The 17,223-nt window shown below is 42.2% G+C and overlaps 2 protein-coding genes across 3 annotated transcripts; one reads left to right on the plus strand and one right to left on the minus strand.

Annotated features, from left to right (window-relative positions):
* The first annotated feature begins 281 nt into the window (after nt 1-281).
* Nucleotides 282-3,872, plus strand: Cst9 (cystatin 9). The gene is made up of 3 exons (NM_009979.1): nt 282-567; nt 1,809-1,922; nt 3,587-3,872. The coding sequence occupies exons 1-3, from the start codon at nt 346-348 to the stop codon at nt 3,662-3,664; spliced, it is 414 nt and encodes a 137-aa protein (NP_034109.1). The 5' UTR covers nt 282-345; the 3' UTR covers nt 3,665-3,872.
* Nucleotides 3,873-9,754: 5,882 nt separating this feature from the next.
* Cstdc2 (cystatin domain containing 2) lies at nt 9,755-16,097 on the minus strand. 2 transcript variants are annotated; one of them, XM_011239843.3, is made up of 3 exons: nt 15,806-16,097; nt 13,016-13,156; nt 9,755-12,137 (listed from the first exon to the last, which is right to left on the minus strand). In XM_011239843.3, exons 1-3 carry the CDS (start codon nt 16,013-16,015, stop codon nt 12,051-12,053), a joined length of 438 nt encoding a protein of 145 aa, XP_011238145.1. In that variant the 5' UTR covers nt 16,016-16,097; the 3' UTR covers nt 9,755-12,050. The 2 variants fall into 2 exon arrangements, with proteins under 2 accessions (XP_011238145.1, NP_084236.1); NM_029960.3 differs by having other exon boundaries at nt 11,849-12,137; nt 13,052-13,156; nt 15,806-16,069.
* Nucleotides 16,098-17,223: the final 1,126 nt, after the last annotated feature.

Consider the following 17,223-nt stretch of genomic DNA (forward strand, 5'->3'; position numbering starts at 1 on the left):
ATGTAGCATACTGTAAAGTATCATAACTTCCTGAGTATTTCTCTTAATTTCACAGTCTGTATCTGTCTTCCTCAGATGCTCTCCCCACTAAATATGATCAGGTACCATTGCTATGGTTGAAGACGTTGACTTTGTTTTTTCCTTAGGGACGTTTGGAAGATGCTTGGGCAGCAATGAAAAATGGTGTGGGGGGGGCGTGGCATGTGTGTGCATGTACATGACTGTGATAACTGAGGAGGAGTCTGCCCAAGCTGAAGAGATTATGTGTTGGTGCTGTGCCTGATAGACTCCTGTGGGAGTGAAGAGCTAAGACAGACAAAGCAGTAGCTGTGGAGTTCTGGCTCCATGTCCTGTCCACTGAGAAAGAAAGCTCTGCCTCTCACCATGCTGCTGCTTCTGCTGAGTTTTCATGTTCTCATCACTCCTGTCTCGAAGGCCAATAAAGAAACAAACAGATCTGTTCATTTCATTCCCACAGTGGAATTTGCCGTGAACACATTCAACCAGGAAAGTCAGGATGAATATGCCTACAGGATGGAACATATCATGAGTTCCTGGAGGGAGAAGGTAAGTGTCCTTTTCTGTCTTGTCGGAATGTACCTGCTAGTCCATGAAGAATTGGAGAGAGCAATCCACCTTTTGCAAGTTACACATTGTCAGGAGCCATAAAGGGACAAGCTAATCACTAGCAGGTGGTCATCCTGAAATGGCCTGCTTCGGATTATTATATAATCTGCAACAGGCATGCCCTTATTAAGCAAGGCTGTAAGGGACTCATTTTAGGAAATATTCCTGCTATTAATGTGCTTTTCCTGTTATTATTAAAAATATATAACAATCACTAAGTAGGAGCACACCCCTTTAGAGCAGATCTCTGCAGATCCATGAAGATGTACTGACTTGTAGTGATGCTATGTAGACAAATAGATGACTTAAGTCTTAATGATGATCCTATAAGAATTCCTAAAATTATATCAATGATTATTAAGCTCTTTTATAATGGGGCTGCTATTAGGTCCTTTTCTGATAGTCAAAGCTGCAAAGAGAACTCTGCCAGTCTCCCAAGTTTCACCAGTTAATTTCTCTTAGATGGTAACCAGACTTTCTCCTACCCAGGGCACATTCCAAGAGGTTGTAAAACAATTAACTTAAGGTCATAAAAAGGGAACTAATGATTTATTATAGGTGCTAGGACAGAAGATAAAATATTGACTGGGTTTATCTATACAAAACTTCACTAATAACTTAGTCATGGTTTTAAACAATCAGTGAACCTGTGGAGTTGAGATAGGTGGTGGATGTTTAGCCAGATAATTACTCCTAATGGATATGCATGTAAACATTCACTGTTGAAAACTTCTATTTCAATTTACGATTTGATTTTTTGTGAGAACTTGTGATGAACTTTGTTACATGTGATCATGTATACTGAAGGATGTATAAGTACTGAGGACAAAGAGATGAGGGAAGAGAAAGGAGAATTTTTTGCCTTTCCCCACTTAGGGTCTTTTTTCTTTTCCTCTTAGATAGCTTTCACAGGAAACTTTTTACAACTTAATAATATAGAGTCTGGAGATAATAGTATGGACTGATCTTGACTTCTCTGATTTCTAACAGGTTCCTGCTCTTGAATCTTAACTCTCTAATCTAGAGACTACTACCCTGGCTTCTGTCTTCATAGAGTTTACTCCAGGCCTCGAGGAACTCCAAAAGGAGAGGATTCTGGGTCTCTTCCTATATTGAGCGCAGTCACATAGCCTCTTAAGTGGCAAATGGATCTGTTAATTTTAATCTTTTTCGGTTTACAGGTAAATTTTCCAACCGTGTATTCCATGAGGCTTCAGCTGCGTAGAACCATATGCAAGAAATTTGAGGAGAGTCTCGATATTTGCCCCTTTCAGGAGAGCCATGGTCTGAATAATGTAAGGCAGGACACCAGTCCTCTTAATTTTCACAGTTGTGGATGCTACAGGGGGACTGGGTGGAGTGCAAGAACAAGTGACAGAGCCATGCCTAGGGACCCGAGGATGGGCAGGTTCAAGGCTCCTCAGGACTCTCTGAGCCACAATGTGGAGGTAACATGCATCCCAACGAGGCACATACAGAGCACTAACCAACCTGAGCTCTCAACACTACCCACTGCTTCACTGAAGCTGCTCCCTAGATTTCATAGCCTTACAATGCTTGTATCTCTTTTGATCCTGTGTTCTGGATATACAAAGGGTTACCCATTACCTTATCTTCATTTTCCTTCATTGCCATCAGCAGAAGAAGTCTGGATGGCTCTAACATAACTTTTGTCTGAATGTGCAGTTCTTAGGGTCCTACCCTGACACAATGTCTGAAAGTGAAAAGTGAGGAGGAGCCCCACTCTCATCCCTTTCAGGTCTGGCCTTGGGGCCCTTGTTCTGGTGAACCAGGACAAGGTAAAGCTTGACTGTGAGGACAACTCTATCTAGCATCAGTTGAGCATCTTATCAGAGGTTTCACTAATACATTATCTGATAGGCTAAACCTAAGGGTGGCTTGTTCTAGTTTCATTTGTGTTGCTTTGATAAAATACCCTGACAAAAAGCATCTCTTGGGAGAAAGGGTATATTTTACTCACAACTCCAATTATCAGAGACCTCAAGGCAGCAGGAACTTAAAGCAGGTAGTCATATGACATCCATTGTTGATTCCTAGTTTCTCCTCTGGGATCCAAGCTCCTGGAATGACTCTGAGACTCAGTTATATTTACAAACACCTTGGCCATAAGCTTTGGTTGGTTCCTTAATTAGATCATAACTAAATATCCCATTTATTCTAATTTAATTTCTGCCATGTGGCTAGTTACCTCTGCTCAGCTCTCATGTGTCTATCCTCTTTCATGTCCTGAGGAGACTCCTTCACTTGGCTCAATCCCAGAACCCTCTCTGCCTACCGGATGTCCTGCTTTCTAGTCTACCCTTTCCTATATGCTTTTTACTAAACAGATGATGCATCAATACAGTACATGCAGATTCTCTCTACAACCCATAGTCAGAAATAAAGAAAAATGAATATACACAGGCTTCTAGTACTTAGCTCCCTTTCCCCACTCTAATGTATTTCAGGTTCCAAACCCAGGAAATGGTGCCACCAACTGTAGGCTGGGTCTTTCCACAATTAATATAATCAAGACAACTCCCCACTGACATTCTCACTGGCCAACCTGATCTAGGGCATCTCTCACTGAGATTCTCTTTCCAGATGATTCTAAACTGTGTTAGGTTGGCAATTAAAACTAATTAACTATCCCAGTGGGTAATCTTGACAGGGTGCTTTCTACCATTACTGTTAGGCATTTGAATTACACAAGAACATCCTAGATATTCTTCTTGAGGTCTTTGTTTGTTGAGGGAGAGTTGCAACAAGTACTCTTAGATTTCCATGGTGCTTCAGATCAAGACGCAAGTCAATATTTGCCAAGGGTTCACTGGGCAGTCTGAAGATGTTTTTCTCCTTCTATGGAAGGGAAAGGGTGAAATGTCGGCTGTTCAGAGTACAATCCACCAACTTTCTCACCCTCTTTTTTTCACTGTCTTTTCTTATTATTTTTCCTCAGACCTTCACCTGCCTGTTTACTGTCGGTACCTATCCCTGGATAACAAAATTCAAGCTCTTCAGGAGTGTGTGCTCATAGTTTCTCTGATGGGAGTCACCCATGGACTGGTCACGTACTTCTCTGCATCCGTGAAGGGGTTACCCTTGGCAGAACCTCTGTGCTCATTTTCCTTGTTTTGCAGCATTGTGCAGTATCAAGACTGGATATGTGGATAATAATGAGGGGAAAGTGTACATTGCTGTTGTTTCATCATGTAGAATAGCTCATTAAATATTGCATTTCTGAACATGTTTTGTGTATAATTTTAGAGGAAGTACCATGGGCCAGTGGTGCGGACAATTTGAGTTTCTAAAATTTTGCCCACACTTTGAAGCCCCTAAGGGGATCACAGGATACATTAGTAAGCAAGCTGTACAAGAACTATTGCCACACAAATACAGAAGTACAATGACTGTGGTCTCCTAGGACACTAAATATCCAAGAAGGGCCCAGGTCTCTGACACTCTTACCCTAGCATATGTGTTCAGCCTCTGATTTCCAGAAAGAAGTTTACAGGCTTCCCCGGGTGAAAAGAGTAACAAGTTGGGTTTATAGTTACTAAATAATTACTTATTGCTTGACTTTTCAGTCGGTCAAGATGTCAATAAAATAGTTAAGAATATTGAGCTGGAAAACCTCAAGACTAGTAGCAGAGAACAATTTAGTGCTTACTAAAACTCATTGGGTGTGGGCTGGAGAGATGGCTCAGCAGTTAAAAGCCTGTACTGCTCTTGCAGAGAACCTGAATTTGAATCCTAGGGTCCTCACATGTACCCATGTATACACATACTCCCCCCACCCCTCACATAGTTCTTAAAATAATCACTGGGCATGGCATCAGCCAGGTGGTAGGAGAGGACTTGTTAGTACTCTCTTACAGAAAACTCAAGTTTGCCAACTGTGTGCACGTGAAACTATCGTCACAAACTATCAGAAATCAGGTGAGATTTCAGCACCTTGGGTAAGCACAGAAGTATGAGGAGACACACTGAGCAGGAAGGGAGGGTTTACATTACTCTTATCAGCCTGATCCAACTGCAGGAAACAGAGACATTCTTTCTGCTGGTGAGAGAAGACTAGATTCTGCTTTGGATGCCAACATCTGATGTACTTTATAAATCTACAACTAGGATATAATCCACAACCAACCTCTTTACCCAGATGGCCCACAATCTGAGACTCTAGCCCCACCCTGAATAAGAATTGGCCATAGAATCTAGACATCCCATAGGGAACTGGCCTGCTATGCCAACCATGTTGGCCCTAGTGATCTAGGATCACAAACCTTCCCCAAATTTTAGGCTGTTACCCATGATCTAAGCTCTACCCTGGTCCCAGCAGAACTAGAGTCCTGGGTCCATCATGTTCCAGCAGATAGGAGCTAAGTGTATCCTGTTGGAACCCGTTGACCAACCATGGCAGCAAGTTTAACTGTAGAGTGACCTTGTGGACATGGACTAGGTCCAGCTCTTTAGGTCAGTATTCAGAGCTGCTCCTGTTCTGCCTTGCTTGTCCCAGCCTTAGATCAGGAGATAGTAGAACCCCGAAGAGGAGAATCATGGGATTAATTATAAAAATACTTTCTTTTAGTCTCTCTGTCTCGCTGTCTCTCTGTCTCTGTCTCTGTCTCTCTCTCTCATTCTGTGTGTGTGTGTGCACATGTGTGGGCATGTGTGTATGTGTGCCCTAACTTCCTTTCAGTTTACTACTATTGATTGACCTGAGCATGCTGTGGCCTAGGTAGCTCTTGATCATGGTTGCTGAACCTCCATAAGATCCCTCTGGGTGGCTGTAGGACTCACTCAAATGCCAGCCCACTGCCAGTTCTCACTATAACTGCCAGTGATTCCTGTCTCAGCTCAGGGCTTCCTGACTCTTTGTAGTCCTGGGCAATTCTGTTACCTAAACCAATTTCAGCAAGATAATTCACAATTGTTTTGTGGACAGTTGTAATTCTTGCAGTATAGACAGCCATGGAAAGTAACATTTTTTTTATCACCTCATTTCCGTTGATGCCAAGAGAGAAAGGCTATTCTCACAAAACATGATCAGGTCAGGAGATTTATACCTGTTAGCTAACTCCTCTCTGTTCTTGTTACTACTTTTCCTGTGATTTTTCATTTATTTCTTTGAATATCATTGAATTCTTATTGCCCTTTATTTATTTAGAATTTGCCCATTTTATATTTACTGTCAAAATTATTTTTATTGTATTCTATAAGTATGAAAATATTGCACTCTTCCTGTTTTCCTTGAAATCAAAGGAAATTTGACTTTAAGACTGTGTGAAATTGAGATTATTTTGTCCTTTAGTGTTTGGTGGACCTAGAAAATTTATTTTATTTTTGAGTTTTTTGAGGAAATTTACTTTTATTATTTATTTATTCAAATGGCTTTTGGTCTATCCATAAATATCATATTTGCAGAGTCATTTAATCTGTATTTTCTCAAATGTTTGTTAATCCAACTATAATTCTAAATATATTAATTATCATAAAATGTTGCAACTTTTCTCATCATTTTTTACTGTGACAATTTTCACATATAAATAGTGCAACTGAAATATTAATACATGCACAAAGAGTCCTGAATCATCTTTATAAAATGTTGCCCCTTTTTTCAAAATCAGGCACACCTTGAGTGAGTTTTTGTTGGTGGTACAAAGGAGAAGCCCAGTTTCCCCCTAAACTATCTATGGACAGTCAGTTTCTCATGGTCTACAATGGCATGGGTACCATATAGCTAAAGTTTTGGACACATATTTACCTGCATCAGTGAGACTACATCAATTGCACATCTTGCTCCTTTTCCATTGACTGACTCTTCCTTTGCCTGGCCAATGTGGGTTTTATAAAAATCTAATATGTATTAGTTTTCCTATTAATACACACAAAATAAAGTTTTTTTAAAAAAATTCTGTGGAATATACAGACTGATTTTGGGGGAAATGGGCATTTTTAGAACCTAGAGTTCAAGTGCACTGGCATGAACTATTTCTTCATTGAATTGTCTCTTTTTCAATCTCCGTAACATTTGATTACTTTCTACAACGTACCTAATTTTATTGACTTCTTATGTAAGTCCATGTTTTCTGTTTTGCTTTTTGTTAGTTAGTTAGTTAGTTAGTTAGTTAGTTAGTTAGTTAGTTAGTTTGAGACAGGGCCTCTCTACAGAGTCCTGATTGTCAAGGAATTCACTATGTAGACCAGGCTGGTTTCAACTCACAGAGATCTTCCTACCTTTGTTTCCTGAGTGCTGGAATTAAAGTCATGTACTACCACACTCAGCCTGTAAGTTCATGCCTTAATTTGATATTATGTTGTTGTTTTTTTAATTACGTATTTTCCTCAATTACATTTCCAATGCTATCCCAAAAGTCCCCCACACCCTCCCCCTCACTCCCCTACTCACCCATTCCCATTTTTTGGCCCTGGCATTCCCCTGTACTGGGGCATATAAAGTTTGCATGTCCAATGGGCATCTCTTTCCAGTGATGGTCAACTAGGCCATCTTTTGATACATATGCAGCTAGAGTCAAGAGCTCCGGGGTACTGGTTAGTTCATAATGTTGCACCTACAGGGTTGCAGATCTCTTTAGCTCCTTGGATACTTTCTCTAGCTCCTCCATTGGGGGCCCTGTGATCCATCCAATAGCTGACTGTGAGCATCCACTTCTGTGTTTGCTAGGCCCCGGCCTAGTCTCACAAGAGACAGCTATATCACAGTCCTTGCAACAAACACTTGCTAGTGTATGCAATGGTGTCATCGTTTGGAGGCTAATTATGGGATGGATCCCTGGATATGGCAGTCTCTAGATGTTTTATTGGTTATAATTATTTAAAATACGTATTATCTTAAAACCATAAATTTCACTTTTTATGTTTAAAATCGTTATAGTTATTTCTTTGACAATTTTATACATATTTACAAAACATTACTTTCTCCCTACACTCTCTCTTATCTTCTTCCTACTCATTTCAGTCCCCATTCCTACCCATCCTCTTCCCAGATTCATGACTCTTGGTTTTGCTGTAGGACCATTTAATTAGACCATCTGTGTGACCACTGGATTGGACCTACGCACTGGAGCCAGTTATGGTTACCAGAGGGTATACAACTGAAAGCAATGGATCTCTGTTCCCCTAAATTTATCTTTAGGATACAGTTAGTTTAGCAGTGAGGAATAAGGACCCCCCAGTCCCTCCTTATCCTTGCTTGGCTTTTGATGGGCCCATTCTTGTACAGACTCCATATTGTCATACAGGTTGTTGAAAGTTGATTATCATGGCTATGTCAGGACAAAGGATGGCATTTCACAGCCCTTCTCTTCTTAACCATCTTCCACTTCCTAACAAATTTCTACTCCCTCTTCTGAGCCATGGTATAGTTTATGTGTCTTTTTTAGAGCTGAGCATTCAGCTCACACTTCTTAGCACAGAGTGAAGCCTTAAGATTCTGCCTTCAAAAGAAATTAAAGAAGATCTCAAAGTGTGGACACTTTGCCCCTTCTTAGAATTGGGAACAAAACACCCATGGAAGGAGTTACAGAGACAAAGTTTGGAGCTGAGACAAAAGGATGGACCATCTAGAGACTGCCATATCCAGGTATCCATCCCATAATCAGCCTCCAAACGCTGACACCATTGCATACACTAGCAAGATTTTGCTGAAAGGACCCAGATGTAGCTGTCTCTTGTGAGACTATGCCGGGGCCTAGCAAACACATAAGTGGATGCTCACAGTCAGCTATTGGATGGATCACAGGACCCCCAATGGAGGAGCTAGAGAAAGTACCCAAGGAGCTAAAGGGATCTGCAACCCTATAGGTGGAACAACATTATGAACTAACCAGTACCCCGGAGCTCTTGACTCTAGCTGCATCTGTATCAAAAGATGGCCTAGTTGGCCATCACTGGAAAGAGAGGCCCATTGGACATGCAAACTTTATATGCCCTGGTACAGGGGAATGCCAGGGCCAAAAAGTGGGAGTGGGTGGGTAGGGGAGTGGGGGGGGATGGTATGGGGGACTTTTGGGATAGCATTGGAAATGTAAATGAGGAAAATACCTAATAAAAAATAAACAAAACAAAACAAAACAAAACAAAAGATTCTGCCTTCATTGCAGTTCACTGGAAAATAGAGGCTTCTCTGATTAGGGCTGATAGTGGTAGTTGCCTCTGGATGTTAATGTACACATTTCGAAGGTGGACCTTTTGTTTTTTGACACATGATCTCATATAGCTTTGGCTGGCTTTGAACTCACTGTGTAACTGAGAATGACCTTGAACTTCTAATCCCCCTTTACTCTTAAAAAATGCATTGAGTCTATTTAGTGGTGTCAGTGTATGCATGGATGTGAGACCATCTACCTGATCATGGGTAGCCTCGAAGGGCTGCATCCCTGAGCAAAACTGACTCTACTTCCCTGAGCATCCATCAACTACCAGTGTCTTTTCAGGTAGGGGTGGGACTTCATGAACTCTGCCTTCACCCATGCTGGCTTGATCTTGTGCTGATCTTGTGCATGCAGTCACAGCTGCTGTGAGTCTATATATACAGCATCCCCTCCACATCCAAAGAACACTGTTTTGTTGCAGTCATCTATTATATTGGCTTTTTTAATTAGATATTTTCTTCATTTACATTTCAAATGCTATCCCAAAAGTTCCCCAAACCCTCCTCCCACCCTGCTCCCCTATCCACCCACTCCCACTTCTTGGCCCTGGTGTTCTCCTGTACTGGGGCATATAAAGTTTGCAAGACCAAGGGGCCTCTCTTCCCAATGATGGCCGACTAGGCCATCTTCTGATATATATGCAGCTAGAGACACAAGCTCTGGGGGTACTGATTAGTTCATATTGTTGTTCCACCTATAGGGTTGCAGACCCCTTCAGCTCCTTGAGTACTTTCTCTAGTTTCTCCATTGGAGACCCTATGTTCCATCCTATAGATGACTGTGAGCATCCACTTCTGTATTTTCCAGGCACTGGCATAGCCTCACAAGAGACAACTATATTAAGGGGCTTTTCAGCAAAATCTTGCTGGCATATGCAATAGTGTCTGCGTTTGGTATATTGGCTTTTAAAATCTCCCTAACTCTACTTCTGCAATGATCCCTGAGCCTTGAGAGTGGGGAGAGTGATGTTTATTTTTCATCTAGGGTCAGGACAAAGAAGGCAATAACCAAATATATTCACAAGAAGATAAAAGAAGAAATATCCAGCACACATCATAATTTATAAAAACTAGAAAAACCCAAACAGTTTGTTTGGGGGCATTGACGTGAGAACTGCAGTTCTGGAGCTCTCCCAGGCGTAAAATGCTACTGAGAAACCAGGATGTTTGAGTTCAAAGTAGCATAACTCCTGTCTAGAGGCACCGCTCTGCAAACTGATAGCTGGTGGATGAGAACACTTCCATTTTCTTTATCATTAGGTATGTTGTTCTTATTCTTATTCATCTAGAATTTAGTAAATCTCTGCTCAATGACTTTTCAGGTGACTCCTACTTGTGGTGTGGTCTGAATCTATCACAGAGCACGGCTCATAGACTGGAAAGATCACTATTTCTTGAGGCTAATGAAAAATGAAAAATATCTGACTCTTGTTATGCTACTAGGTCAGTAGTCTGGGAGTGGAGGAAGGATAAACATTGGGTTACAATAAGCATCTAGGGGACAGTAGTCTTTCTAAAGTTCATTATTAGTAAGTGTCTTAGTAACTGTTCTATTGATGTGAAGATATACCATGACCACTGCAATTCTTATAAGAGAAAGCATTTAATTGGGGCCTTGCTTAGAGTTTTGGAAGCATAGTCTGTTTTCATCATGGTAGGGAGCATAGCAAGAGGCATGCCAGGAATGATGCTGGAGAAGTAGTTGAAAGCTACATCCTGATAATCTACAGGCAGAGAAAGTGGGGGAGAGGGGCAGGGCAAGAAAGAGGCATGGAATGGAGAAATAAAGAGGGGGGCTACATTCACTGATAGAATTCCTCCAACAAGGCCACACCTACTTCAAAAGGTCACTACCTCCTGATCTTTCTAATTCTAGCAAACAGTTGCCCTCTCTGGTGGCTAAGCATTCAAATATATGAACCTATGCGGGCCCTTCTTCTTCAAACCACCACAGTGGGTGAAGATAAATAGTGAAGACATATCCATGGAAAGGAATTTAAAGAGTATGCTATTTAATGTAGAGAGAATGAAGGTCTCTTTCTGGAGTCCAGAGTATAGCTCATAGAGCTTTATCCTGCTAGAAAACTTGGTGATTAATATGAGATTTTTCTGTGGAATTGGGTAGTCTGAAGTTGTCAGGCTGATGTTTGCCTCCTACCCCACTGTGGTCTCCTTCCCAGACTTGACCTTTCTACACCTGCATTGTATAAATGGCCTGCTGATGAGATTCTTTTGGTGCCACGCCCTAACATAGATCAGGGAGGTGCTGGTGCTTTAGATGGGAGCAGTACTTGCAAATACCAGGGACAGGTGCACAGGAAGGGTCTCTTCAGTGTCAGAGGTGGGCAACTGTGGTCAAAGGCCAAAGTGGTCACTACATAGTTTTCAACAGTCTTATTGAAACACTGCCACTCTCATCAGTCTCTGCAGAATCTATGTTTGACAAGAAACAAAGGCAAAATGGAGATAGTTGGCCTAGATACACAGGCACTCCAAAATGTCAGAACAGTTATTCTTCTCTGGCTTCTATAGGGTGTTGGACCCTGGTACAGGTGTCTCAGGTAGGACTTAGTGTTTTCTACTTCATAAGTGCTTCTCAAATATGTATTATGACGTGTTCCCTAAAGATTTTTAGATATGGTTCCCTTTTCAAGAGCAGAAGTTTCTAATGTTGCCCATTACTAAGCGGTGCCAAGGAGATGCTGCTGCTGTTTGTGGAGACCACTCCCTGAACAGTGAGACTACAGTCCATCCTACATGTACCAACTTCAGAGACTTGGAAAAAATATGTGAGGAATTTGCTCAAGAGTACAGACCATCTGTGTTGAGAGGAATTTGAGACTTGCCTTCATCTACAGTGTACATGGGATGTCCTGGTAGGAGGGACAGGTAAACATTCATATCCCTGGCCATGTGGGTCATGTCATGAGAGATGGTGGTATCTGGGACAACTCATGAGGTCTAGAAGGATGGCCACCAAGCTATCTTGCTGAGATAACTCCACTAAGTGCTCAGCTTCCACCCTCATGCCCATAGCCCACAAAGTTTATTACATGCTGGTGTTTAATGATCTAATTCTATGTGATGAATCTGTACAAAGGGGCATTTCTAAAATTCCAGGACATGAAACTGCAGACACTTGCACAGCTTCTTAAGCCTGTAATTGCTGATTCCTATGAATGGCAGTATCCTCAGAGCAAGGAGCAGGACTGGATCAGTGCTGTAAGTAGATCCTTGTGGTGGGTCCCAGTCAGAGAAGCCCCTCAGAACAAGTCATTTTCAACAGGTTGAACTGTTTTGAGCCTGGGCTGCTGATGCTGAAGGAACAGATGAGGATCTAAGGAAACAATCAAAATGAGACAGAGGGTGGGGGAGGCTCAGGAAGCTTGTGGGTGTTTTGTCAGGAACACTCTCTATTCAACCATATCCCATTCTTAGCTAGCAGTTGAAAGAATAGGCTCTGGTCTACAGGTGTAACCACCAACTCAAACTCTGGTGGAGGGTGAGCTGTCTGCATCAGGGATTCCCTTTGATCCAGTAGTTTTTTTTCTTATTGTCCACACCCATTAAGTGCCCCCAAAGAATCTTTTGGACTATTGCTTTGTGATGCAAGATCCTAGGAACAGCAGGGGATGTTCTGTCCCAGAAGGTATTGACTACTATCAGATTTAAGTCAATAGTTAAGATATTAATTATTCTTGATAAGGGGTCTATCACCCCTGAGTGGGGATGTTTCCAGAATTAGGCTGCCCCTTTTTCTTGTCCCCCAAAACAAGTGCTAGAGTTTCTTCGGGGTACAGTGCCTGGAGGGAAGACAGTGGGGCCTCTTCTCTCACCCCCTCTTCAGGCTGTGTGTCAGTGAAGGCTCCATAATATAAGAACAGAATTCAGTAGGCTCCTTCCCCTGAATCCAAGGGAGGAGAATGAAGACCAGACAAAGAGCATTTGTTACTCAGGCTCAGCATGCAGGACCAAAGAAGACATGAGCATTCTGAAGCTATGGTGCCTAAGGAATAGAAAGCTACTTTTGTGAGTGGCCAGAGTTGGAGAAGAAGGTTGGCCAGGCCTCTGTAGCTTGCATCCTTTTAGGAATCTTTTGCCCTTAAGACTTAAGAAGGAATTCGGGCAGTTTGCCCACTGGCCCCCTCCTCAGGTCTCTAAGCATGGCTTTGTCACTGCTCTTGTATCCCACCCCTGACTCTCTGCAGTACTCACAACGGTGAAAGGGTGGATACTCATGTTCTGTCTTACATTTTGCAGTTCAGGTAAGGGGCAGGTGTCTAGGCTTTTCTCAAATTTCATACAGATGGTTCTTGTCAGCCTCAGCTTCACGAAGAAAGTTTGTGGTGGTTCTTCCTGAATACAGAAAAATACCGAAGTGAGCAGACCCTTATGGCTACCCATTCATAGACTTGTCTCAATACTGGGAGAGACCTGGCTTCTCTCTTGAGTGTGGAGTTTTTCCAAGGTCTAGCATTCCCTTCTTAAAGGTGAAAAGTTTTGGAGGGGATGGTCTCTAGTGTAGAGAGTTAAAGGTTAGGAGGAGGCAGTCTGGTAGAGGCTAGGGGAAATTAGAGGCTGAGTCACATACCATTAGTGTATCATCTAACTCAAATCCTCATATTCTATTCAACCAAAGGAAACCTCGGTTTCACTCTCAGTAGGCGCCTGAACTAACCTACATTCCCAGAGGTCAGGCTCTGGTAGGGTATTGGCTCTGCTGATAATTCAGCCCAACGGGATAAAGCTAGATCTGCAGGATGCTGTCATTTGACCTACATTAAGAAAATCCTCACGTTACAGTCACTATTCACCAGCACACTGAATTAGAACGATAGCTTGTATGGTGAGTTTCTTTCTTTTTTTTTTTTAATGAGACATTTTCTTTATATACATTTCAAATGCTATTCCAAAGTTTCCTATATCCTTCTCCACCCTGCTCCCCTACCTACCCACTCCCACTTCTTGGCCCTGGCATTCCCCTGTACTGGGGCATATAAAGTTTGCAATACCAAGGGCCCTCTCTGCCCAGTGATGGCCGACTAGGCCATCTTCTGCTACATATGCAGCTAGAGATACAAGCTCTGGGGGTACTGGTTCGTTCATATTGTTGTTCCACCTATAGGGTTACAGACCCCTTCAGCTCCTTGGGTGCTTTCTCTAGCTTCTCCATTAGGAGCCCTGTGTTCTATTTTATAGATGACTATGAGCATCCACTTCTGTATTTGCCAGGCACTGGCATAACCTCATACAAGACAGCTATAACAGGGTCCCTTCAGCAAAATCTTTCTGGCATATGCAATAGTGTCTGGGTTTGGTGGCTGATTATGGGATGTATTATCGGGTGGGGTATTCTCTGGATAGTCCATCCTTTCATCTTTGCTCCAAACGTTGTCTCTGTAACTCCTTTCATGGGTATTTTGTTCATATGGTGAGTTTCTATATAGTGTGAGCTCGGAAATCTTCCTCCTGCTTCCTTCTACTGTATCCCCTTTCTTCTTTGCCTAGTCTTTCACTCTTTCCATCCTTTCTTCCCACAAGACCAACTCTGTCTCTAGCAAAGTCATAGTCTTAGCTCACAGGTAAGGTTCCAGCATAAGAGACCTAACAGGACCAGCTAGGTGCTCTAAAGAGATTTCCAGAGGTCTCGGCTTTGTACAAGCCCTCTGCCTTTCCTTCCTCTGTTGAGGAAAGAGGAATCCTCCCCCATGACCATAGTGTGGCATTAGGAGATGAGCATTGCCATCCTGAGGACATTCTGTGGAGATTCATCACCATTTTAGGATGTTGGTGAATGGGCTATGTGAGCCTGCCAAGGACCCAGAGTAGAAGGGAATTAACTGAGATAAGGAGCTGAGCTGGTAGGTGGTTCTCAGGACAGTTAGCTTGTCCTGACAGTCAGCAAGTTTTCCCAGCCTACCTTTTGTTTCTCTTCCTTTCACTTCCTCATTTTTTCCAATGACTTGTTTGTGCATGTGTGTGCATAAAGCCTAGAGTGACAGCAGGAGTGTTCCTCAGCAGCTCTCCATCTTACCTTTTGACACGGGACATGTCACTGAAGCTGAGGCTGACTCACACTAGGCTGGTCAGTAGCTGGCCCTCTCCAGACTTTTCTGTCTCTGCCTTTCAGACACTGGGATTGCAGGTGTGCATCTCTGAGCCAGGCTTTTTACATAGGTGATGAGGATCCAAACTCTAGTCCTCATATTTGTGTGGTAAGCACTTTACTGACAGATCCCTCTGCAACCCTCAAACTGTTTTAATTTTTTAATATGCTTGTAAGTTGCCCATACTTCTCTAAAATATCACTTGAGCATGTTTCAGTAGAAACTCCAATTAAACTCATTTGATTATCATCATAATCAACAACAACAATAACAGCAACAATGTACAAAGTACAAAGACAAATACAAAAAGGTATGAGAAAAGAATTAAGCAAGGATGGAAGGGGTATACAGAGAGTAATGGGAGGCGAATATGGTGAAAATACATTATGTACATTTATGAAGTGTCATGATGAAATCTGTTATTGTGCATAATAAATATATGCTAGCAAAAACTTTTAAAGGTGCTTTTGACATATCTTCAGTCTTTGCCTATGGGATTTTTGTGTAAATATTTTCTTTGTTCAATAGAAAGATCTCCCTAGAAGTGCTTATTCTGTGAATTATTATTATTATTATTATTATTATTATTATATTGCATCAAAGTCCAGATCTTCCTGTACCAGCTTTCAAAATGCTGGAACTACATTTGTATACCACCATGCCTGATCTAAAATGTATTCTTTAATTAAGTAAGTACTATCATAAAACAGGATAATATTGCATAGTAATTTTTATGTGAGTAAACTTAATTCAAAAGAATATGTAACTTAGAAAAGCATTCTAAACAATGAAGCCAAATGATTTATATGTAACTCAGCCATGGGTTGCAAATGTCTAGCCAAGACAAAAGTGTCCTGCCTGCTTTATCAGAAAACAGCAAGTGGACAAGATCACCTACCTGTACTTTCAAGAAATTCATGATGTGTATCACCCTGTAGGCATATTCATCCTTGCTCTTTTTGTGGAATGCACTCAAAGCAAACTTCACTATGTCAGGTTCACTGACTAGTTTATCGAGTTCGAGAGTATCCTCTTCCGAACACCATGCCTGAGCTCCCTGGACATAGATACCAGAGAGAGCCAGTAATATTGTCCAGGGCAGAGCCATCTTCCCCGCTGGCGACAATATGATGCAGGTTCTGTCTCCTGTCTTTGCCCTTACAGCCCTGTTCCTTTAAGTCTAACCCTTAAATTAATTTCCTGGGCTCCAGACTCCTCCCTCTGGGGATTCTCTTGATCATCACTCCGAGTTCCTTCCCCCTTGGTACCACCTCCCTCAGTCAAAGCTGTTCATTTTCCTCCTGTCCCGGATGGAGCAAAGAGCACCCAGGCAGAGTGGTTTGTAAAGAACAAGTAAGATAAGAGATTGAGGGGCTCCTGATCTGAGTCCTACCACACTCACTACCTGTGACTCACTGGATAGAAGAGCCTTGAAGAGAACGCCCCATGGTCAGGTGCTGAAAGATTGATAACTGGCAGTGTTAGTGAAAGGCAATTTCTGGACGTGCCAGTAGAGGGAGACAGTGACTCAGGAAAAGACAGATTAAAATGGGAAGCATGAGAGCAACTTGATTTCTCTTTATGCTTGAGCTGCAGTGTGGCACAGGAGAGGCAGTTGTCTCCTCTTGAGTTGTTCCTAAGGAATGTTTCGCTGTGCCTATGTGATAGGGAACTTCCCCTATCCTCTCCTAGCCTGAATGAGCATCCTGGTGTAGGCTTCTAGGAGATGGCACCAACACTGAGGTGTCTAGAGTTCAGGAATCCAAGGTGCCAATTATGCCCTCTTGTGGCCATAATTACGAAAGCTCGGGCAGCAAATTGGACTGGCACATCGAAACACCACATTCTCTTTAAAAGAAGACTGAGGCCTTGTCTTCATGGTAAAGTGTGCCTTCAGACTGCATCAGCATCTACATGTAATGTTTGGGGACTGTGAGCGCTGACTCTACCCAGCATGTCCATACTCTGCTGCGATACTGCCCCAGCCTTTTGAAGTGGTAGCTGAGATGGAACACAGAGTTGGACAACAGTCAAAAGACTGATGGTCTTGTAACTCTAACTGTACTGGGGCTAGAAGCTGATGGCTTCTTTTCTCCTTAACCCTCTGTGCTTTATTAAACACTGGGAACTTAACTCTTTATTACTGTTCTGTGCTTAAATATGGACTAATAACTATCATTGTTCCGTGCTTCAATAAAAGCTGAAAACCTAACTCTTTTTTGAAAAAATTTTTATTAGATATTTTCTTTATTTACATTTCAAATGCTATCCCCTTTCCTGGTTTCCCCTCTGAAACACCCTATCCCATCCTCTCTC

Source organism: Mus musculus, chromosome 2 (genome assembly GCF_000001635.26).
Source record: "Mus musculus strain C57BL/6J chromosome 2, GRCm38.p6 C57BL/6J".
NCBI classification, from domain to species: domain Eukaryota; kingdom Metazoa; phylum Chordata; class Mammalia; order Rodentia; family Muridae; genus Mus; species Mus musculus.

Coding starts and splice junctions, on each gene's coding strand:
- Cst9 (NM_009979.1), top strand. CDS start 346: ATGTCCTGTCCACTGAGAAAGAAAGCTCTGCCTCTCACCATGCTGCTG. Junction 568..1,808: donor TGAGTTCCTGGAGGGAGAAG/GTAAGTGTCCTT, acceptor TTCGGTTTACAG/GTAAATTTTCCAACCGTGTA. Junction 1,923..3,586: donor AGAGCCATGGTCTGAATAAT/GTAAGGCAGGAC, acceptor ATTTTTCCTCAG/ACCTTCACCTGCCTGTTTAC.
- Cstdc2 (XM_011239843.3), bottom strand. CDS start 16,015: ATGGCTCTGCCCTGGACAATATTACTGGCTCTCTCTGGTATCTATGTC. Junction 13,157..15,805: donor TGAATTTCTTGAAAGTACAG/GTAGGTGATCTT, acceptor TTCTGTATTCAG/GAAGAACCACCACAAACTTT. Junction 12,138..13,015: donor GTATCCACCCTTTCACCGTT/GTGAGTACTGCA, acceptor TTGTTTCCTTAG/ATCCTCATCTGTTCCTTCAG.